Source organism: Cheilinus undulatus, linkage group 19, assembly GCF_018320785.1.
Source record: "Cheilinus undulatus linkage group 19, ASM1832078v1, whole genome shotgun sequence".
NCBI classification, from domain to species: Eukaryota; Metazoa; Chordata; class Actinopteri; order Labriformes; family Labridae; genus Cheilinus; species Cheilinus undulatus.
The window spans coordinates 12,836,839-12,860,557 of NC_054883.1; the positions used below are offsets into that span (position 1 = coordinate 12,836,839).

Sequence of the window (23,719 nt, forward strand, 5' to 3'; positions counted from 1 at the left end):
TTATTTAATATATGGTGCAATAATTGACTTGTAATGTTTTTTAAATCACAAACACAATAATTAGCGGATTCTAGAGAACGTGGTTGATCACTTTATCTTGGCTGATGTATTAAATGTCAGGAAATAGTTAAAGAAATGTATATTCTGATGAGATTATCCAGTTTAATGTTGTCTCAGTTTGCTTTATCATGACTGAGAATTTTTTTAGCTCTAACAAGTATGTAATCCGGGAGTGGCAGTTTCTCAGAAAAGTCCGGCTTTTTTCTTCAAGTCAGTCTGCCTCCACTTTGGCAGACGGAGGAAATCTGAGCGAGTCGTACCGAGCAGGTTCTGGAAATCCTCATCAGATAGGAAATCCTGAAACCAGAGGAGGATAGAAAAGAGTTAGGAGGACCTCTGCTGTACCTAGTGTGTAATTACAGCAGAGTGCACTGATTACGCATGCATTCCCATGGATTACATTTATTCTTGTAGTCAGGGAAAGATTATTAAACAAGGGGGTCATCACTACAGGCATGTAAGAGCAAGACACACTTCAAAATATAAAAGAATAAAGAAAATAACATCAAAGAAACATAAAATAACTTCAGAGAGATGCAAAGCAACATAAAAGATGCACAAAATAACTTCAAAAGGATGCAAAGTAACTGCAAAGACAAACAAAATAACCTCAAAGAGATAACTTTTAAGAGACCAGAGAACAACAAAGACATGTTTCTTTTTAGTTTACCACTCTGATGATTTTTTTGTTTACATTTGCTATCTTTTTAATTTCTGTAGTTATTCTGTCTCTTTGTAGTCTAATGGTACTTTGTAGTTGTTTATCTTTTGTCTTTTATGTAACTTTGTTGGCATTTTTCTACATGATTATTTTTTGTATTTTGCTTTTGTTATCATCTTTGATCCTGCAGATAGTTTGTAGCTGTCTGACTAGAATCTGAATCTAAAGGTTGGACTCAAAGGCGAAAGTCGATAATGTTAAATAATTTGAACATTAATTTGAACATTTATTATTTTTTATTAAAGGGGAGACCAGCCAAAATAGGGTCCCATGGAGGTCAGGAAAGTCCTGGTCCATTGTAAAGTTAATTTGTGCATCTATATTTTATTTCTTTACCTGACTAAGAACCACTCTTATCAAAGCAACAAGCATAGATTATTTTTGATGTGGTACAATATAGCCTTTTTCAAAATGTAAACAAAACAGAACTACCTTTATATAGGTAATGTCAACAATGTGGATGGGCACACTGAACTAAACTATTTGGAAAGTAACGTCAGACTTCACAGCTGAGCCATAATATGCACAAAAATCAGGTTTCCAGAAAATAAAGTAGAGGTGAGAAAACTTTGAGGGAAAAAAAATATATTAGATAACTGCAAAAGTGACAGAACTGGGTACAGAAAGTGGTGACAATGGTTTGAAAATGTCAAAAAAGATGGTGAAACTGACAAAAAAATGGTTAGAAGTGGCAAAGGGATGCAAAAATGAGCAGGAAAAAATGTCAAAAGGGGGTTAAAAGACACATAAAGGCAACAAGAGGCAAAATGGGCAGGAAAAAGTGGTGAATATAGGACAAAAAAGGATAGGTAATGGTAGATATGGGAGGGGTTAACAGAGGCAACAAAATGGTAAAAATTGTCACCAAGAAGTGGGGACAATGGCTCTAAAGAGGAAGATGGGTTAATAATGGTAGATTTGGGCAGAAGAAGCGATAAAAGGGGTCAACAATGGATTCAAAGAGGCAAAAACAGCAGGAAAAAACAATGACAATAGGTTAAGAGAGACCAAATGGGTCAAAAAGAGGCAGAAATTGGTATAAAAAAGTGGAAAAACATCTTTTAAAGAAGTAGTGAACACTTCAACATTTTTTACCGCTGAACACAGGAATCTGACTGAATTATGATAAAACACCTCAATGCTGGTGTTATTTCTGATGTTCGCACCAAACTGATAAAAATCTGCATTTTACGACTTTTAATTAGCTCAAACTGATATCTGCTTTTAAAAATCTTTTCTGAGAAGGCGGGGCTTGATGTAGAAACCTACTATTGGTAGGTTTCTATGTCACAAACTCTATATAAAAGGTAGAATGTTACTGCCTCTAACTGACTTCACCATTCAGAGACCACTCCCATCCTCTCCTGCACCTGCACTGCTTCGGCTCTGAGAGCTACGGCTTTATTAACGCTGGTGCTGGAGCAAATGGCCCAAACAGGTAGTGCTCAGGACCACCACGGTCTGCCACCACACTATAGCCTGCTTCAAGGGACTCTGGAGGGGAAAAATCCTCCACCTCAAAAGATCTCTCTGAAGCAACAGTGCTGTGGGACTCTGTGTCACTTTCTGGCAAGGGGAGTAACTGTCATTTCATCCTGAAAACCCCTATCCTTTAAAACAAAAATTAGTCCTTTTCCCCTCCCTCGTCTCAGAACCAAACTGCTCACTTTGTGCATTTTTTTAAATATTGAAGTGGGCGGAGTTAGCTCTGAGCTGGGGGTTCACTTACAGTTTAAACAAAAGAATGAATTTTCTTTTGACATGATAACCCAATGAAAGCTTGACAACCTTCTCAGCTCAAAAATGAGGAAACTGTTAGATAGGATGCCAACACCATGGCTACTGATCCAACACAGATTAATAAATTGATAAACACATCTGAGTTTTTCAGGGGCCAAGCATATTCTGTGGGCAGGCCTGTTTGTATTTAAGCCCAGTGTTGCTTCCCTTATGTTGCCAGTTCGTTCTTGTGTCTTGGATTTTTATTTTGCCTGGCTTTGGACCTAGCCTTTTGCCTTTCTCTTTGGCTTTTGTCTTAAGTGTAATTTGTCTTATTTTTGTTCTGACTTTGGGCTGATTAAAGGAACTGCCTTTTTGAACACCCCTACCAGAACACTTAAACATCCACTCTGTCTGAGTCTTGGTCTCAATAAGGAGCTAAGGCAACTCTCTTTTCTTCAAGAATTTCATTTCTGCATTATCATACATAAATCTACATCTGGAAGCACAAATTTTGTTTGTATGATCTCGTATAGAACAAATAAAGATTTTTAAAAACATGTATACTTTATTCCTGTACCCATGTTACTTTTTTTTGATTGGTTGGCCTTTAAAATCTACTGTTGAGACTCAGATAGCTTGAAGAAAGTGCATATAACTGACTGATATGCAGAAAAATGTATTGGGGAGAACATCTTCAGACCCTCCTATCTCTGGGCTAAGCCCTGGATATTTAACACTTTTGGCATTGCCCCTGGAAGGACATGAGCCCAGGCCACCTATAGCCTCCATACATGGTGTGCAATCTAACTGCAAGGTCACCAGTGCCTCTGTATCCTGATATCTTCAATAAAAAAACTAACTGAATTTAATTTTTTATTTCAACTTGGAGAAAAAAACAGGATATGTGACATATAACACAAAGTATGATGTAAACAAGCCTGAGATATTCTTCTTCCTCAGTGGAAAGTATTCCTTTCTGGTTGTCAAGGTCTTGTGGTTGAATTTTGGCTTCCCTGTATCCAGACAATATTAAATATGGCCTTGGTATGCTGTATGAATGAAAAAAACATGTTGGTTCCTTTTGCCCCATCTAAGCTCTATGAGTGCTGATGCAAAGGCAGGTTCCCTGAGCCAACTGTGGCTGCAGCATTCACACAATTATTAACAGCCAGCAGCACAGTGACTTCCATGTTTGGTGCCATTTGCAGCAGATCTATAACTCTGCACCCACCTCTTTCTGGCTGGGGTCCACTCCCTGCGGCAGCTCACTGGGAGACTTGTTGATGAGGAGCTCTGGATTAAAATACATCCCTGAGCCTCCAACAGAGGGCGACACCGTGCCACTGGGTCGGAAAGATGATGGGCTGGAGGGAGTCAAGGGTCTGGGGGATCGATCGCCTCCAAATCCGTATACAGGAGGGGGGGTCACAGGGCCTCCAGGAGCCCTGTAACCCCCACTCATACCAGCAGGACTCTTACTGAGATCAAAGTTCTTCAGATCCTGCAGACATCACCCATAAATGGATATAGTCATGTATTTGATGTTATGCATTGCATTATAACCAGTACTAGTTATTTGTTGTTAGTAGATTGAGTTAGTGTGTTAGGATTAGTGTCAATCACTTACTACAGTTATCTGTGAGATTGATGCTGCATTGCTCAGCTTTTTTTTCATCTCATCATAGGAGTTTCCTCCCTGTTCAAAAGAATCGAATCATCAGGACTGAAAATAAGTAATCATGCAGATGGAGGCTTCTCAACAAACAACACATAAAACAGCCACATTTCACTCCATATACTTTCTAATTTCCACAATTAATCATAAAAATAATTTCTGTCTCCATATGAAATTTATGAGTCTTTTACACAGTGAGTGCGAATGAACTAGTAAGGTACAGGTAAAACGGTAAAACCTCATTCACTGAGATCAAAGAGATCTGACAAACTCACGCTCCACTTCAGAGGGTCCCATGCATTGAACCAGCCAGTGAACGTCAGCGGTTCGTATCCCTGCTTGATGAAGATGATTGGTGTGTCAAGGTCTCGGACTGCCGGGTGGGTCCTCAGGTAATCGTGAGCGCTGTTCCACGCCTCCTTGGTCTCGCACTGATTGGCTGATACTCCAACCCACAAGAAAATCTACAGGGATTTTGGAAAAAAGAAGAAAAAGAAAAATACAAAGCTTGTGTTAACTGAGGATTTATGTGTATACTTGTTTATATCTTAGAAAAAAAGCTTTAAATTTTAGCTGTGATGGATGTTGTGTATGGTTTGAGTGACTGATAAGCCTACAAACTGATATAAATTGCTCACTGATCTACAACTATTGCCAGGCAGGTATATTACTCCATGAGATACACTATGGCTTTGACCTTGACCTTGTTCCTCCAAAATATTGAAAGCATCCTCAAGTCAGAGTGGACATTTGCAAGACAGCCTGGCTGCAGACCACATATCTGAGATAGCTGCTCTTGCAGACACCACTTTTGTCAGAACCAAACTACACTTCTGATTAGGGTCAAGCTTGCTCAACCAAAAAGCCAAATCATTGAAAAAATACCTTTGCAAGAGCCACAATCCAAACCTTGATTGGTGTGACTTAAATAGTTTATTTCTGAAGTCAAAATGTCCCTTTTTTAAGGTTTTCTTCGGGGTCTATGTAGCCAAGTGAGACTTAAAGATGCAGTGCGTAATATTTAGCAAAGCAACATTTTGCAGAACAAACGTGGTAAATTGAATATTCATAAGAAGGCCTAGATAAATTGGTGTTTAACCACCAGAATATATAAAATGGTTATAGAGTTTCAGGTTATTGAATTAAAATGAGTTCTTTATCCATACATGGGGAGGGTCCCCTCCATGGAGTCTGCCATCTTGGATTTGCAAAAATAACAGAAACCCATTTTTTTTAGCTTTCCACTGTTTGCCACGGTTAGCATCGGAATTGGAGAAGGGGTCCTCCTCCTTATCAGGTATATATAACTGTCATTCCCAGAGGCTGTATTTCTGTTTCTACAGATGTCCATCCAAGTTGTAATTCCCACCTCCTCCCAGGTGTCCAGTAGCATGACGTCCTCCTCATCCAGGTCAGTCTGGGTGAAGTCGTCCACTTCAGTCATCCTAAACGTGCCACTCTGATTGGAGCATTCAAACAGTCTGGGCATGTGTATGGGCTCTTCCATCTGCAGTCTGAAACAACACAGCAGTGCTGGCTGTCATTAAAAAATGTAATCTGCTCTGTTTATGTGAATGTTTGTTGAGTGGAATGGGCATATCTCACTGTCCATGATGTAAAAACAATCCACGCAGATTTGAATGTAAGCTTATTAATACCTGATTAAAAGGCTTTTAGGATCAGTTCTGCAGACAAGTGTTTTTGGCTTAGTGTTAATTTTTCCAGTTTGCAAGTTGAAAGCCATATGTTATAACTCATCTGGCTGGTGAAAAATCTGTGAAATATTAGGAGACCTCACCAGCTGCAGAGTAGCCAAAGATAAGTTTAATATCACGATAAAGCTAAATTCAGTGGTGTTATGTTGCTTCTGGCTGCCTGTGTTTACCTCTTGTCACTAGCATAGGGGCCTTTTCCTCCCAGAGCTACCCAGAATGCAGCTGGCTCCTGTCCCTCCATCACCACCTGTTTGTCCTGCTTGGACAGCACATGAGCGATGGCTCTCCCCATCTCCCTCTCATCCCCGCTGCAGCCCTGCATGGAGACACAGAAGCAGATTTGAAACAAACACGTAAATTTGTGTGAAAATGCAAAATATCAAATTTGCATCCTTATAAGTTCAGTTCGTGTGAGGCTTTTGTTGCACGCACCTTTCCATACCACATGTAGCATATGTGGTCAGTCTTCAGCAGGAAAACGTCATTGGTGTTGAGAGAGGAGGCCCTCGCCGGCACTTCAGTGGCCTTGGTGTTCAACTCATCGGTCCCTCTCACCTGGAACAATCTGGCACCTCGGTCAGGGTTGACCACACCAGGTCGGCCTGTACCACCCTGAGGACATGCACAAGAAATACACACACTGGTTAACATTCAATGATATGCAAAATATATGCATGTTTTTCTATTCTTGCTTTCTTTAATTTGAAGTTTTTTAAACTGTATTTGTAAATTACCCTGCCAACTTTACAGTTTCCTTATATGGTAACTTAGTTGGAGGGATCTGGAGAGTATGGAGCATAGTTGTGTTAAATTCATACTTGGGACTTCCTGCTTCCTTTACCCCAGAACCTAAAACACTGGGTTAGACAGAGACCCATCATGCCAATTGTATTGAAGAGAATGTGGCCCTGACATTTTCCTAGGATGACTCTGTGGAGGAACTGTATGAAAGGATAAAGCTTGGATATGCAGATTTAGGTGCAGAAGCTGAACAGCAGGAGGAATAGTTAGGGTTTGTTTAGTAGCGGGTTTATAGCAAGATCAGCGGTTTCGTTACTTTTCGTTTTCGTTACTTTGGTATGGTATGGTATAGTATGGTTTGGCATGGCATAGCATGGCATGGCATGGTATGCATTGGAATGGTAAGGTATGGTATTGTATGGTATGTTACTGTATGGTATGATATGGTATGGTTTGGTATGGTACTGTTTCATATCTCATTGTGTGCTATGGTATTGAATGGTATGGTATGTTACGGTATCTTACTGGTGTATTGAATAGCTTGGTATATCTCATGGTATTGTTTTGCGCGTTATGGTATGGTATGGTATGATATCCTATGGGATACTATGGTATGGTATCCTGTGGTATGGTATGGCATGGAATGGTTTGGTATTGTTATGTGTCTTATGGTTTGGTAGATAAAACTGTTTCTTTCTGTACTGCAGTAATTTTTACCGAAGTTCTTTACCACAATTGAACACACCAGTCAAGCCCTTTTTGTTAACAAAGCATTTCTGTTTAAACAGTGAAAAGAATCATACCTCAAAGATGATGAATTTGCCTTTGAAAATAGCCAGGAAGTGTCGTGGCTCCTTTCCCATGACCACCCTGACCTGGACCGGGGCTCCATTGTACTGGTTATCAACATTTACAGCCTGGTAGGCACAAGCTGTGATCTCATCTTGAGTGGCATGACGACCCTGGTTTCAAACAACATGGAGTCATGTCTGTTCTACTTACAGTTTACATTCATCAGCTTTTCCTTCTAAGCAGAGTTACTGTGGCTGAAACAGGGAATAAAGGTAAACACAACAGTAAAAGACACACATCAGCCATAGGAACAGTTCTATTTAATGGAAATAAAGAAGAACCTAGCTGGACATACAAATACCATTCAGGTGTATGCTGTTTGGGATTGGACATGTTGAAATGTCAACACAAGAAGTTAATAAGCCTCATATTTTCATCAATTATTACTCTCACTTGTCAGTAAAGGTTTTTTTTTCATTGTAAGTAATGTGAACATGCGTCTATGAAGCTAGGCCAAGCATGGACCAAGAGAAATAGCTGGTGACAAACTTAGGGCTTCATTTCCTCAAAACTGCCATTAAACTGGGCAAACACAGTAATCACTGATTACGTTACCATATTAAGAAATAGACATCAGTTAGAAGCGCCGGCTCTTTATAACTAGTAGTTACATCAAACACCGCTATGATATCGCATTCACAACAAAAGGCGCACAACCTTGGCCTTTGGTCATCAATATCTTATCATTTCATTACTATGAGTCAAAGTGGTCATTCAAACTATTGCAAAACAGATTTCACCTCTGTTCCCCTGAGCTATCATGATCACAAGATAAACAAAAGAGAATCTGAACTGAACTGTAACATGTGTATTAGTTCTTGAGCTTGTTCTCTGACCATTGACCCCTAAATCCATATCCCTTTATCCTTGAATCAAAGCGTACATTTTTACAACATATGGTTGATAATATTTATTTCAACAGTTCAAGTGGATGATTGTGGGGGTCACTAACAGGCTGATAGAGAAAACAAGAAAACTTAATGCTTCAGGCCATGACAACTGGAAAAAAGAAAAATCTTCTTTCAGTGGAGACACTGACCTGCCACATGTAGAGTATGTACTGCTGCTGGTGTGCTCTTTTATATGAGTACAGCACCAAGTAGCAGTCTCCTCCATAAAACTGTCCATATGTGCTTGGATGAACTTCAGCCAGCTCCAGGTCCTCTATTCGCCACACCTAACATTAAAACAATCAAAAAAGTTTCAGCCTAGTTTTTCTACTGTGATTCACACATGAGCACCAGAATTACTCAGGGTGTTTTTTTTTTTTTTTTATCCTGACCTTCACATCTCCAGAAGCGTCATCCACCATGCGATGCCTTGCTGCCAGTTCAGGCTGAGCATGGAGCTGCATCACATCAAACTTCACTCGATCTACTTTAGCTGTACAAGGACAAAAAAAGATAAATTTTAGAAGTAAGTAAAGAATTGAATTGTTTGGAGGAAAACAATGCTATTCTTAAACTCTATTGTTGTATATGTAGTGTAGTGATCCTCATCCAAAGTGTCTTTTTGGTAGTTTGCTCCCAATTTTGATCATACCTTATGGTGTTAAAAAAAAAAAAAAAAGCTTCTAATAACTTTAAATCTTCAAAGTGTCTGTAATAAACTGACTAAATTTGGAGTAGCTCAGATGAAACCCCTAGGAGGAGTTGCTTCAAACATGAAGTGTTGAAATTGTCTTTAAATTGCCTTAGTTTTAAATTCAGATCAAAATGGCAGACCTGCTGTTATCACTATGAGCATGACAGACTTTTAGGAAGGTCTGGACATAACATCAAATACCAACTTTTAATACCTGTAGAAGGAATATTCTTCAAGGGCTCAATTTTTGAAAAAGAGAGCTATGAATTGTAGAAGAAAAATAGGTAATAGTTTATTTCCATGGGCCCTTATTGCCCAGTAATTTTATAGTAATAAGAGATAATTAGCTGGTAATTTCTTGAAAAAGGTGGTTATTACCAGGTACTTAGTTGGCATTTTACCAAGTAATAACTAGGTAAAATTAAGGAAATATTTACCTAGTAATAATGTATTAATTTACATGTAATTCCTTGTGATATTGTGGCAATTCTCTGGTAATAAGGTGTTTTTTTTATCCTAACTAGTGTTGTAGTACTCAAGAACGGTCTTGGTCTTGAGAACGGTCTCAAGACCACATTTTGAATGTCTTGGTCTTGTCTTGGACTCTAGAGCATTTTGTCCCAGTCTCGGACTGGCCGGACTCAGGATTTTCCATCAAGACTGGTTGAGACAAGCACTGATCCGCTATTCTTCAACTTCATTAATGTTTTACTAAGAAGAAGCACTTACTAAAACAAAAAATAGCTACACCTGCAAAAACTCTGACATCAGTCCATCTTATTTCTAGTCAGAAATACCTCTGAACACTTACTTTAGGCACTATTCACCTGACAAATCTAGATAAACATCTCATTGTCCGATATTTGAAATAATTCTAGACTTGTCAGTGGCTTTTAAATACATGCAAGGAAGTTAGTTGAACAAATTTGTTGAGATTTGAGGTTTTTGCATGTTGTGCTTTGAAAGAGTTGCAACACCTTGCTTTTATCCGGCAAATGTATTAAAAATAAAACTAAAATTAAAGAGACAATGCTCTCTAACTGTTCAACCTTGTCATGCGTCAATTGATTTTTATGGTCTTGGCCTTGTCTCGTTCTTGGTCTTGACTCGGTCTCAACCCCTGAAGGTCTTGGTCTCTGTGCACTCTGGTTTCAGGCAAGTCTTGGTCTCAGATAGTGTGGTCTTGACTACAACACTAACTCTAACGCTAACCCTAACCCTCGATATATTGTGGCAGTTCTCTGGAAATTAGGTGATATTTTATCAAGTAATTTCTTTGAAATAAGATGATCATTTTCTATTTAAGTTGCTTGATAATTCAGGTAATTTCTATTTTTTTTTTTTTTTTGACCACTGCATTGAAGTGGGTCCTTCCTTAATAATTTCCATGTAATTTTTGGGGTAGGGTTAGGTTTAGGGAAAGGGGTTAGGGAAGGGCTAGGGTTAACGTTAGGGATACCACCTAACATCCAGAGAACTGAAACAAAATTACAAGGAATTACTTGATAATTATTACATAATTTCTAGGTAAATACTTCCTTAATATTACAATATTTTTGAGTTATTACTTCATAAAATGCAAACTTATTACAAGGTAATTACACCTAGTTCCTGAGAAAGTTCTGGATAATTACATTTATTACAATAAAATTACTGGGTAATGAAGGCCCACCAAAATAAAGTGTTACCAAAAAATATATGCCAATCTGCTCAAAAATCTAAGGAAATTAGAACTTAAATGGCATTGGAAAAATAAAAAATGTGGTTTAAGTTGTTGGTTGTATATTTTTGTTATTTTGTTTGTCTTAATTGGTGCTTATTTAACTTGCCAGGTGCTCTCATTTTCAACAGGCTTTCCTGTATTAAACCATTATCTTTAGAAGCTTACTGATCCATATGCATACTCAGAAAGGTTATCTAGAGGTTACCTATCTTTCCCACGCTGTAGGTGGTACCAAGACCCTGAGTTTGGCCTCTATCAGTCCAGGATTTGAACAAGTGTTTGAACATGGCTGACTCTCCGCCCTCTGTCATCACCTCCACACTGGTGCTGGAGGGGTAGTTCTTGGCTTTGATATAACCCTGTGAAGAAAATAGAAGAGAATCTTTATTGACTTGGATGAATTATTTCTGTTTGGTTCGCTGGTTAAGAAGGGAACATAAAATAGAAAGGAAATGTATCTTGGATTAACGTGCTTTATTTCAATACGCAGGTCTATATTGCACAAAGTGAGTTTTGTTAGTTTGGATTTAGTTTCCTTTTACAGTAACTCACCACTGCCCTGTTGAGAGCTTCTCGTCGCTCCTCATTGGAGGCATGTTTGCCTTTCCAAACCATCACACTGGAACCTTTATGATCCAAAATGTAACAATCCTGGATTTAACAGAAAAACAACAGTGAGACTGGACCTTGTTCGTTTAATTTCAGTGTTTTAGGAAATTACTTGACAAAGACTTAAAAACATATTTACAGAGGAGCGCAGCAGGTCTTGTGTTAGAGGCTGTGTGGCCACTTCTTGAACCACGAGATTCCCACTACTTTCATAAACACTAATGAATGAAAAAAGAGCATAACTTGATATAATAGCCCAAATATTTCCAACATGCCACAGCACTGAAACAACAGATGAAATGGAAGTACTCACTGGTAGAGTCTGATCATGTTGTTTCGCACACTGTCAGTTTGGTCATCAGGAATGGCGCCCCTCAGTGGCCCACTTCTTTGACCTAGCACCGCCGTCATGACCTTCATGAGCTCTGGGGAGTCATGCTCGTTTCCACCCTCTACAACTCCAATCTGAGCCCGACCTCCTCTCTCCCTGTCCCGGATGTCCTGAGCCAACAAGACTGCCTGTAAAATAAGTAATAAGTATTTAACAAATACAATAACTGTCATAAAAGAAAAATTAAGAGAAAATCTGTACTTATCCCAAAAAGATTCTGAGTATTTTAGATATTTTTGCACTTTTTATGCTGTTATTTAAAGAGGAAGACAGATAGAATCAGGGATGAGAGAGTGGGGGAGAGATATACAGAAAAGGAACCACAGGCCAGACTTGCCAGACAGACAACCACTAGGCCACAATCTACCTCAAAATTCCAAAAGTCTCTGGTAATATTCTTAATATTTCATTACATTTTGCCAAAAATGTTTGGTCAAAGTTAACTACAATGTCAATGAAAAAGTTAAAAATTGTCTTGTCAACATTGAATAAAAATTTCAATTAAAGTTTTCAAAATGCTTGGTTAAATCTTATTGAAATCCCCATGAAAATTTCCCAAAAATGCTCAGTTAATGTTTACTACCACTAAAAATTTAATGAAAATGTTTTAAGAATGCCTGGTCAATGTATACAACAATTTCCCCAAAATTGTCTGGTCAATGATCAATAAAATTTCTATGAAGGTTTTCAAAAATGCTTGGGTAAATTTTATTGAAATTTCCATGTAAAATTTCCCAAAAAATTTAGTTAATTTTTCACTAAAATTTTAATGAAAACGTTTTCAAAGTGCCTCGTCAAAGTTGAAAAAAATATTTCGCTAAATTTTCCCAAAAAATATTTGCGCACTGGTTTGGAAAATGTATAGTATACATTTCCAAAAGATGTTTGATTAAATCTTAATTAGATTTCCATAAAAATTCCGAAAAATTCTTGGTTGAATCTTTCTTAAATTTCCATGAAAATTTCCAAAATACTTTGTCAAAGTTAACCAAAATTTCAGTGAAAATTTTTTAAAAAATTCCTCATCAAAGTATATGAAAATTTCCATTTAACTTCCTAAAAATGTTTTAAAAAAATTATTTTTATAAGATTTCCATAAAAATTGAAAAAAAAAAAGGTTTAAAGCAAATTTCCATGAAATATTCAAAAGTGCTTGGTTAGTTTAATAAAGACATGCTTTCAAAATTTGCTGGTTAAAGTTAACTAAACTTTTTCTGAAATTTCCCAAAATTGTTTGGCTAAGGTTTGTTAAAATATCCATGAAATTCTCCTAAAACGTTTAATTAAATTTTACTTACCTTTCCAATACATTTTCAAGAAATGTATTTCGTTAAAGTTGAATAAAAATGTATGAGAAAATGTCTGAAAATTTCCATGAGTTTCTTTCTGATGGAACTTTCAATAATATCCCCTTATTTAGAAAAAAACAGGAATGCTATTGTCTGAGATGTTGATGACAGTGAGAACTTTAAAATGTCTACCATTCAATACTTACTCTCTAATATACAATATAAGACCCTCTTCTGCTTCCTTTTTTTAAAATGATGGATTACCTTTAGCTTTTCTCTCCGGTTGCTCTGGGGGCCGTTCCACTGTACAATGGATTTCCCCATATCCAGCAGAAAAATGTCTCCATTGTTGAAGCTGTTCCATGACACCTCCACCTGTACACACGCACACAAACGTTAGTTTCGCTTTACTGAAAACACAGCCATAACACTGCTCAAAAAACAGGGTAATGATTATTTCTAATACAGAGAAATATGACTCAAACACCACACTGTCAAAACAATTATTAGGCAATTAACACCCACTTTTTCAACTACAATCCCAACATAAAGGCGCTTGTACTGAGACTATGTGACTCACTAAGTTTGTATTAATCAGCTGATTATTCACCACAGTACTAGGGGCCACATTATCCAGAAGAAGCGTGGAATAGAGGAGGACTGTAGGCAAATTACAGCAGTGAAGATGCTAATTGTTAATGCTTTGTTGCCCCACATGGAGGATACTGAGGATGAGAAGAGTACAGAGAAGTGAAGGACTGATTGAGCTTTAATAAGAATGGTCAATGACATCTTCTGCCTTGCAATGTGTTCCTCTGGCTTACTTTAGCTAGAGCTAGCAGGCAGATGCTACATGGAATTGTGCACTACAGATTCCAAAAGTAATGTAATAAATCAAGGAATTGATCATGCATTTGATGTATATTTACACATATTTTGATTACTGTCTTGTTAAGCTTTTGCAAAATTATTTGTTTTTATTTGTTTTGGATAAAGCCTCTTGCACCTGCCACTTATAATCCACCCCCCACTTAACGCCCTTGATAACAATTCCCTACTGCTGGGCCGACAGAATTAATCCTCATCATAGCCCGTTTTTATTCAGAGCTAAATACCTCTGATGCCGTGACATGCTTCCTCCCTTTGACGTGCAGCAATCTCAGGACATTGTAGGCGTTTGTGTCGACGTGGTTAAAACCTGATGCCACCCCTCCTTTCTTGTAACTGTGGAGGGATTAGTTGGGAAAGTTCAAGCACAAAAGACAACGGACTGCATAGATATGGTATGAGTGCAAAAACAGCTATAGTTTTCTGTTTGTTCACATCCCAGATGTACCTTCATTTCTCATAACCAAGGAAAAAAACCATGAAACGTAAAAGGTTTATGAAGTGGGTAAGAGGAAACTGTTTTTCATCACTAAGCCTCACCAAAACAAGTGTAATTTGTGTCATAATGATTCCATGCAGAGGGATTACCCTTGTAAGCCCTGTCCCAGGAAGATTACAGCACAAGTGTGACTCTCTCTCTCCTCTTTAGTCATCACCCACTTCTTGCCCTTGTCTTTTACTCACATGAGGCCGTTCCTGAAGTAGCTCCTGAACCGGGGTGACTCACAGCCCTGCACCTCCCTGTGCTGGACCGGACTCCCACCCAAGTGCTCATCCAGCTGGGTGACGAAGATGGCTGCTGCTCCCTGCTCATCCTGAGAGGAGGCTTTTCCAATCCAGTAGTGGATGTCAGCAGTCTGGCCTATGCCTTTGTTCTGACTTATCTGGTGTCAAACACACACGGAGATCTAGTCACACTTCTGTACATACTGGCAAATCATGCATAAATCACATGCCTTCATTCCTTTATGTCTCTTTGATAATCAGCAGACGTTGTACTCACATAGAGAACAATATAACAGTCGCCCTCGAAGAAGTTACCAAAGGCTTTGGCTGGAACTGGCACCATCTGCATGTTCTGAACAAAACAACAGTAGACACATTAATTTTTATGAAATCTAGGGAAAAAAGATTTAGCACGCAAAGGATTCACCACTAAACATCAATGCAAGAAACATAATAGTTGTTTAAGGGCTGACTTACGTTGATGGTCCATATCTGCAGGCCTGGCCTTCTGTGAACATTTCTGAATGGGTCTTGACTCTCATCACTCATTGTTCTATTGAACTGAATATGAAAATACAAATTCTTCAATTAAAAAAAAAAAAATCAGTCTCATTTACTCCCTTATTGGCTTATGAAGCAGACCAGTGATGCAGTCATCATGTTAAAATGTCTCTTTACTTTAAACAGGCAAAGGAGTGGAGTTGAGGAGGGCCCCACAGTCGACAAGTAAACAACCAGCTTGTGCCCTTCTGAATGGGACTTCTGAAGCTAGTCTTAAGTGGAAATGAAAAAAAAAACACCTGTTTTTTTTCCACTTTTGCATTGGCTTAATTTTTCAAGAAGTGAGGTTGCCTCTTTGTTATCATAAGAAAACATTTTTATCTCAGGATAACAACTAGCTTACTAGCTACACATTAAACGTTACTACATAAGCCAACGTAGCTACGCTAGCTTTAGCTCTAGTAACACGAGCTTTAGAAAAGTAACTGATGCTAACAAAGCTATGTCAGCTATGTAAGAAACATTGCTATGTACCTTTGGCTAAGTTAGCTTGAGAAAAAATAACTCTGTTAGCTTTGGGTTTAGCTACATATGTAGCTCTTTCATGTGAGTAAAATATGGTTTTATGAGATTTGAAAAACTGTAAAAGATGTACAGTCTTCAGCTACGTTACCTATGTGGCTAGCTTTGTTGGCCTTAGCTATAATAGCCATGTTACAGTGTTTTCATTGAGGACAAGGTTCTTTCCTGTAAGCAGACTGTTTAGTAACCTTTAGTAGTGTTTTATAATTAGTGTTTGCAGGTGTTTTTTTTTACTTTTAACTGTTGGCATCCTAACCCTTACCTCAACCCTTACCCAGGGGCGTGGCTAGGGATTTTAGGCCCTCAGGCCCTGGCTAGCCAAGCAACAAATGTTGCCTCATTTAAAAAAAAAATGCCAATGCATTTGAATGTACTTTTGAATATTTTACTGTGGTTACTTGCATTATTTTGCAGCACTGGACTACACCATTTGGACATTTCATATCTAAAACTAATTTCAGTCTGTTGACTGATTAGTCGCTTTTGATTCAATTATCACTCTAATTACTATGAAAAAAAAAACACTTTTCACTGCACGCTTCTCAAGGGCCCCTCCCTACTGTGGGCCCCGGTAATCAGTAACATCCCCCCCCGTTCTACAACTTTACACTTACCCTCTTGCTTATGACAGACTTTTACGCTTCAGAGTTTTAGCGTATATTTACATCCTGACAGAGGACAGAGAGTCTGCAAGACTGGGTGTCTGAGATCTGTAGTCTGCAGCCAGACCTTTTTGATTATTTTTCCAGTAAATTCTTCACTATGTGTGGACACCCCTGAATGCACTTCAACAACATAGAATCCCCGGTCTTCTTCTCTATCCCTTATCACAAGTTCTAACATTACACTCAGCTTTGCATTGGCCTGCTATATCTTGATTCCATACATGCATCTTCTGGGATGCCAGAATTTTGAAGGATCTGCATAGCTCTTTTTGACACTTTAATGAGACACGTTTAGGGCAGAGATTGCTTGATTTTTCATAATACTTAAACTCAAGGCTTTTGCACACCGAGTCCATCTTTTTCATAAAACTTTTTTGCATATTAAAATATAAAATCAAGCTCAAGTTGTTCTAATCATGTCATGTCATCACACTGACGCTGAAATTTTCCTCTGTCATTATTTTTATCAGAACAGGTTTGACTTTATGTGAATTTTACAGCAGTCCAAGTCATTTAAATGGGTGATTGCTGATTCACTTTAAACACTGTAGTTTGCCCATGTGGATATCAACCATGGAAATAAAACAGATAAAGGTCGAAGTTTGTTCTCACAGCCACCTAACAGAGACTGACTTAAAAGTTGCTTTCTATCTCTTCAACTTGGCACAGCTGTGACAAGAGAGTTGGTGCCATACGCTTTCAGGATGGATGGATCCAGAGTGATTTTAGAGGAGCGACAGAGCCACAGGCTCATCCTCACTGCTTATTTTTGTGGTAGTACGAAACAGTTTTCGCAGTGAATAAAAATAAAATACAACGGACACAGTGCACAAGGTTCGGGTGTGCAACGTTTTTTCGGATTACAGATCTGGAAAAAAACATATCCGACTCCGGACTCGGTGTGCAAAGACCTTTAATTCTACGTTTATGTCTGGAAATCAAAACAGAAATGAAGAAGATGATGATGATGAAAGACTCAGTAGAGAAGATTGGACTGCAGAATTGAGAGACTGAATGCGTTTTATGGTGAGTCATGGTTTAATAATATTAATCTCTGGCGTATGATAACCCTTAATAGCAGATCAGACTCATTCAATTGTAAGTCCTCAAAAGTAGCCCCCTTCAGCACACAAACACTGCATTTTTAGGGCACTTCTTCTTTAATCAGTCATCTTTTACAGGAAACAGATGTCTCCAGCACCATTTCTAAAGATTGTATCTCTGACTACAAAACACCTCTAATCCTTCTAATGAGTGTCAGCTTGGCGCCTTAGCAACCTTGAAGTTCCAATCAGTGCTGCTTAAACAGCCTTTTGACTGAGATATCAGAAACAACAGCGCTGATAAGCAAACACACTGTAACACCAGCTGAGCCAAGAATATAGGCTTAGTGGTGATGCACCATATGGAAAAGCTCAGGGGGATGTCACGCTGCCTCTGACACATCATGAATGCAAATACAGGATCCATGCATACATGAATCGATTGTCAAATAGCTAGAGGAGCTGTAGCTGCAGTCAGTCCCCAGAGAAATAACCTAGCTTCAATTCATGGCTCATATACTGCACGCTGCCTCAGAATCTAATCTTTGCTCCAGGTATAGAATAAAAATGTCTTACCAGGCCGTGATTGAGGGATTGGGTGGTGTAAGGTGAGGCTAGCTGAATAAGGTTGGCCTCCCTACTCCATGTTTACCACACCCTTTATTACTAATAACACAGCTTTGGTGTCAGTGTATTTGGATAAAAGTGACACATACAGTGCTAACAAAAGAGAAGAGATTTGAATTAATTTATAAGGCTTGGCTAAAGTTGCACAATCAAACTTTGTTTCATATGAGTCAAAGGACTAAGACAAGAAGACTGAGTCATACAGGTTGGTCAATAACTTTCCAAAATCTTAGGAGATTTGAAACTGCAGTTCTATCAAGATTATGCAATTAAATACTAGTGGCCAAAGTAAAATTATAGGCTGATAGGAAATACTAAATCAAAGTTTAGTTATGTAAGTGTCATAAAATTAGCTTGCCAACTCAGCAATGTCATAAAACAATATCTAGATTAAGCATGCTTGAATTAGCTAACATTAGGCACCTTCATGTAGCCTGCTGGTGAGAAGATCCCATAGCCTATGTAGAGGCAAAAACACTGAAGTAGCTAGTGGAGCTACATTAGTTCCACATGAACTTTGCTTAATTTTTTGAGAGGGTTATTCAAAGCTAAAAAGCCTCACTTTAAAGTCACATTAAAATTTTTTGCTAAATTTAAGCTAAGAACATCTCAAATCACTGACCTTTTGCTTTGAAGACAAAACTGACTGCAATGCTGTCACAGCTACATCTAGCTTCTAGCAAACATAAGCTTAAGATAGCTACATTAGCTACTGATCGTAAAGGACCAAATGTGGCTACCAACTACTCACTTTAAGTGAGGGTGCTGTTTCCTGCTAAACGAAATATTGTTTTAGTTATTTACTTAAAAGTTTGATGTCTAATTTTGAGCCATGCTGAAGGGTTTACTTCAAGGTAAATCTTTAACCACTGGCCTTTGGCTTTTAAAACAAAATTTACTATTTAATTCAGTCTTCTAACATTAGGTAGCCTACTGGTTAGAAGATGTAATATGGTTGTACTAACAAAAACAGTCTGCCAAATGCTAACAAAATCTTAAATCACTGACCTTCTGGTTCAAAGACAAAACTGAATCTGATGTTGCGTCAAAGCAACATCTAGCTGCTAGCAAACACAATCTTTTATAGCTACGTTAGCTATCAATCAAACAGGACCAACTGTGGCTAGCTGGCATTAAGTGAAGGTGTGGTTTCTCACAAACTAACTTCTAAAAGAAAGATTGTTTTACTTATTTATTCAAAAGTTTGAAGTCTAATTTTAAGCCAAAGAGCCACTAATAGCAAGGTAAGTCTTTAACTACTGGTCTTTTCCTTTTAAAACAAAACTGACTATTCAATTAAGTATGTTAACATCAGGAGACTGTAGCAACTACTGGCTTCATTTTAAGTCGTAGGCTATTTTGTTTGTTTACTTTAATGCCATGATGAGTGGTTTAAGAGCTATGCAAATCTTTATTTTTTGACCTTTGATTTGAAGACAAATCTGACTGTAATGTCATGACACAGAAAATTAAGTATGCTAACATTAGCTAACAATAGCCTCTAGATACCAGTCATACAGGAGCAAAGGAGGCTGTAGCATCTGCATTTATTTGAAGTAATTGCTAATAGCAAGATTACAGTTCTTTATTCAAAAGTTATTGGTCTTATTGCCATGTTAAACAGTTTAAGAGCTAAGCAAATCTTAACTTGTTAACCTGCTTTGTAGAAATCTGACAGTTATGTCATGACACAGCAACATTAAGTATGCTAACATTAGCTTACATTAGCCACCATTACCTACCAGTAAAGAACCTAGGGAGCTGTAGCAGGAATATCAGTGAGCTTATTTAGCTAAGCTAGACACATTTTGTTATAAACTCAGATTTGATTTCTAAAAGATGCTTGTTTTTATTCCAGAGTTGGAAAGCAACTAACTTTAATGTCAGGTTGAGAATTTTGCTAACATTTTACAAAACCTTTAATTACTGATTAATTGATTCATGAAAAAACTTTGCTTACAATTAGTCTTTCAGAAACAAATTATCTACTTTTGTAAAATTATATATTTAATTCAATGTTATGTATATTTTATGGCAGGGCACATTATTTGTAGTGAGGCAAACTGAAGAACAAGTGATATTTAGCTTTGCTGTAAACTGTCTGTTAAATCAAATGATAGCAAACATATTTTATTTTAATGTATTTGAATAAATAGAATGAAAATCTAAATCTTCACATAACTTACTGTACATATACAGTAGATACAGATAATCTAATTAAAGATTAAAGTCATAAAAAGGCCCATATCTATCAACCATTCTGTTTCTGGGCAAAGAGAAGGCCGCACCCAAGATTACTTGGTTTATCAAACCATAAATGATGATTTAGTATATATTTGACAGATGATGATATAACCCACTCGACAGACTACAACATACAAATACATCATACTCACCAATTATATCACTGTAATCACTGAGGTATTCATTACAGGCCAACAATTTTAATACATTTGTAATTAGTAAGTTAAATATTATTCCTTTCTTCACCCATTTCACCTGAATTGCCTTTATTTTATTCCATTGATGTAATGCACTGACAAAACTGAGACAATGATCTCCACTTTTAGGAGCCCTCAGCTGCACCAGCTACTCCTATTGTGAATGAAGAGGAACCATTATGCCGTGCCACCTGACACTGCTCAACATACACGAAAAAACTTAAGCAAACAGTAATGAAAAGATAGATTGATGACCAGCACCGCATCCATTACTGTGACAGGAAAGACTGGTTTCGCATCAATTAAGCTGCGGTGTCCATTGATTCTGCACACAATAAGTTTTGTTAACGTTTATGATTTTATTGAAATCATGCAGATTAAAAAAACAGCAGGTAAAGCTACCTTTGAAGATTAATTTCTTATGAATATGATCATAAAATACACCAATGATATCATTTATAAAGTTCAGTGATTTAAAAAATAAGATTGGAGTGATTAAAAAATGTAATAATATTGTTTAAAAAAAAGAATATTTTGGAATGTGCCACCAAAATAAAAGTAAGGCTCTTACCTTGTGTTGTGTCTGGCGGGGTAAAGGCCTCTGTGTCTCCTAGAGGTTGTAGAGTTGGATTAGTGAGATTTGGTCTCAGTGTTAGAAAAGTATCCCTGGCTTTCCCTCCTCTGTGTCTAAGCAGGAGTGTGTTCTGGAGAGTGGGGCTGGGTGTATTTGTCTCCACACCCAGGTTTGAACACACCTGCAATTTCCTGCCTGGATATTTACTATGCATCAACCTCAAATATGCCTCCCCTGACACTGCTGCCCAATCACCTTGGTGATGCGTTGAAGGGAGTCTGACTCTTTTAAAGGACGGATGAAGGGAGTTATGAACCACAAAGACGAGATGCTTGAGGAAATCATTCTTAATACTTGGACTTAGCTGAACTCAAGCATCACTCGAGGTCTTAATTGCACTTTAAGTAGCTAGTCGATGTTGTTTTTACGTCTGACTGAGCCCTCAGAAGCATGGCGGGTGTTACAGGGGGCCACTTGACACCAATTATTCATTTTACAACTGTTGCAGCAAGCAGATGGGAAGGACTCAAGGAGCCCTGAGTGGTGTTGGAGAGGAATCTGAGGCTTTCTGTGGCTAAACCTCTCCTTCTGTGCCACGCACTCAAGGAGGAACGCTCGACATTATGGAAGGTTTACAGCTCTGGGGTTTGTTCACCCAGCAGAGGGGGCATTGGCAGCTGTTGATTGTGAAATATGGAGAATTAACATGCCGTATCCAAAGTATTTTGCACAGTTTTGCAGAGGAGAAGTCAATCGTAGGTGAGCTGTTTTAAAACTTGAAACTGACAAAAAACATGAAGTATTCCAAAAGTGTAAGACCTTGCTTATGCTGTAAACAATCTGTGAAATCCTGCCTCTGCACGTTGCAATCAGTGCATGGATCACACATCAGTCTCCCTGCTGACGTTTTCTGTTCAGGCATACATGCATTACACACGTCTTTGTCTTATGTGGTTCACACAATCCCTGCCAGGAAGTCTGAGAAAAAGATTGTTGCATAACTAACCTGGTTTTTCTCTTCTTAACCAACAGCTTCAAGCGAACAGGCTTAAGTTTTCTCTTACCTTTGACCACGGCCTTTCATGTTTCAAATCAGTCCTGAACTCCATCATGAAATTATGGTCAACATGGAGAATTTCTGTCCACACATTTCTGAGAGACAAGTGGGAAATTAGAGGGAGAAGAAAAAAACAACAAGGCTTAAACAATAGGCTCAGTAATGCCTAATCCACTGCAGCAGTTAAGGTGGCTGCAACGTAAGCGGAAGTAAAAAGTTCAGACATCAAGATATCACATGGAGCTTAGGGCCTCTTGGTTGCACATTAACCAGTTTATACCCATGCAATTGATGCTCCTTGCAGATCATTTCACTCGACTAACAGAGGAGCTTAAACCCTTTGTGGAAGATTCTCTGTTATAAACAAGAAAAAAGAGCCCTTAAATACTACACTATTTAAACCAAATCATACCTTTTGGATGACAATAACCAGTCAATCAGCAAGTCATGCATTTTCTGTCATCAGGTCTCTGCAGTATTTCAGGTTTTGACATGCTGTTTCAGGAATAAATGACTGTTTTAGCTCATCAAATTTTGCACAGGCAAAGAAAATGGGACTCAGTTTCCACTTCAATCTGATCATATAACTCACAAGGCCTATTTTCTGTTGGAATATCTTTGAATTCACCAACCTCAACCAAGGCCACAGGAAGACACCTTCAATTTCTTTATCTTGCAGCGTTAGCATTTCAATCAGGATGGACTTAAATACAATTGGACAATTTATTTTGCAAATTTTGATGAAAGAGAAACTTACAATGTTTTTGGCAGTTAGACTCCATCATGATAACTTCATATACTTGAAAGGGTAGTTAGCTCAATACCAACAATAGGATAACCCCCTTTGGAGGTGTTGATAAGGAGTGCAGCATTAGATAAGCAGAAGACCCGTGAAGATCTGGTTCTGATTAACTGAATGGAGGTGGCTGGGGTGGAGAGTTGCGGCGTCCACACTGAATCGACAGACTGACTGCAGAGGAGAGGACTCGTCAAACAAGGTTGTGTTAGAATCTAATTAGCTTATTACTTCAGAGAGTGAACACCCATAATCAGCTGATCACCAGAGCAGGAAGAGGTCATTTTTTAATGCTCAGATTAGAACCTTCACATTTCTATCAAACATGACTACTACTGCTAATTTTCTACTTTTGTTACAGTTATTACTAACATTATGGCCATATCCAAGAAAAAAGTTTCAGATATATTTATGGCCAAAACAACCAAAATCTATTTTATTCACTGTTGTTTCTCAACTTATTTTTTTTTGCTTCCTACACTTCCCTCTTCTCTCCTTCCGAATCTCCGTCTATTGCATGTTCCCTCTTCTTTGTCTCAATCTCATTCTTCTCTTGCTGTACATCCTATATCCCTCTGTTTCTGCATATACCGCTTCTCCTTTCTGATCTCTTTCTTCTTGCACCCCCCTCTTCTTCACTTTTTTTGCACCTCTCTCTATCCCTTTACAACCCCAAAACAACTTTTGCAAACAGGTGGTTCTGCTTGAGGTTTTCTGCCTAAGGGTTTTCTTTGTCA

The 23,719-nt window shown here is 38.1% G+C and overlaps 1 protein-coding gene across 2 annotated transcripts; it reads right to left on the reverse strand.

Moving 5' to 3' along the window:
* Positions 1–72: 72 nt before the first annotated feature.
* Positions 73–22,325, reverse strand: vill (villin-like). 2 transcript variants are annotated; one of them, XM_041813983.1, is made up of 21 exons: positions 22,194–22,325; positions 21,127–21,165; positions 15,174–15,257; positions 14,974–15,048; positions 14,655–14,854; positions 14,198–14,306; positions 13,347–13,457; positions 11,716–11,921; positions 11,542–11,620; positions 11,346–11,444; positions 10,999–11,152; positions 8,769–8,869; positions 8,526–8,663; positions 7,438–7,596; positions 6,326–6,505; positions 6,064–6,209; positions 5,548–5,692; positions 4,454–4,642; positions 4,131–4,199; positions 3,735–4,004; positions 73–357 (listed from the first exon to the last, which is right to left on the reverse strand). In XM_041813983.1, exons 1-21 carry the CDS (start codon positions 22,239–22,241, stop codon positions 244–246), a joined length of 2,715 nt encoding a protein of 904 aa, XP_041669917.1. In that variant the 5' UTR covers positions 22,242–22,325; the 3' UTR covers positions 73–243. The 2 variants fall into 2 exon arrangements, with proteins under 2 accessions (XP_041669917.1, XP_041669918.1); XM_041813984.1 differs by lacking the exon at positions 4,131–4,199.
* Between the last annotated feature and the right edge of the window lie 1,394 nt (positions 22,326–23,719).

What these genes read in the sequence shown, in the direction of transcription:
- vill (XM_041813983.1), bottom strand. Translation starts at nt 22,241, where the DNA reads ATGATGGAGTTCAGGACTGATTTGAAACATGAAAGGCCGTGGTCAAAG. An exon ending in GCAAATTCATCATCTTTGAG is followed by an intron (nt 6,506 to 7,437) that starts GTATGATTCTTT and finishes GCATGTCCTCAG; the next exon opens with GGTGGTACAGGCCGACCTGG. An exon ending in TGGACCCCAGCCAGAAAGAG is followed by an intron (nt 358 to 3,734) that starts GTGGGTGCAGAG and finishes CTCTGGTTTCAG; the next exon opens with GATTTCCTATCTGATGAGGA.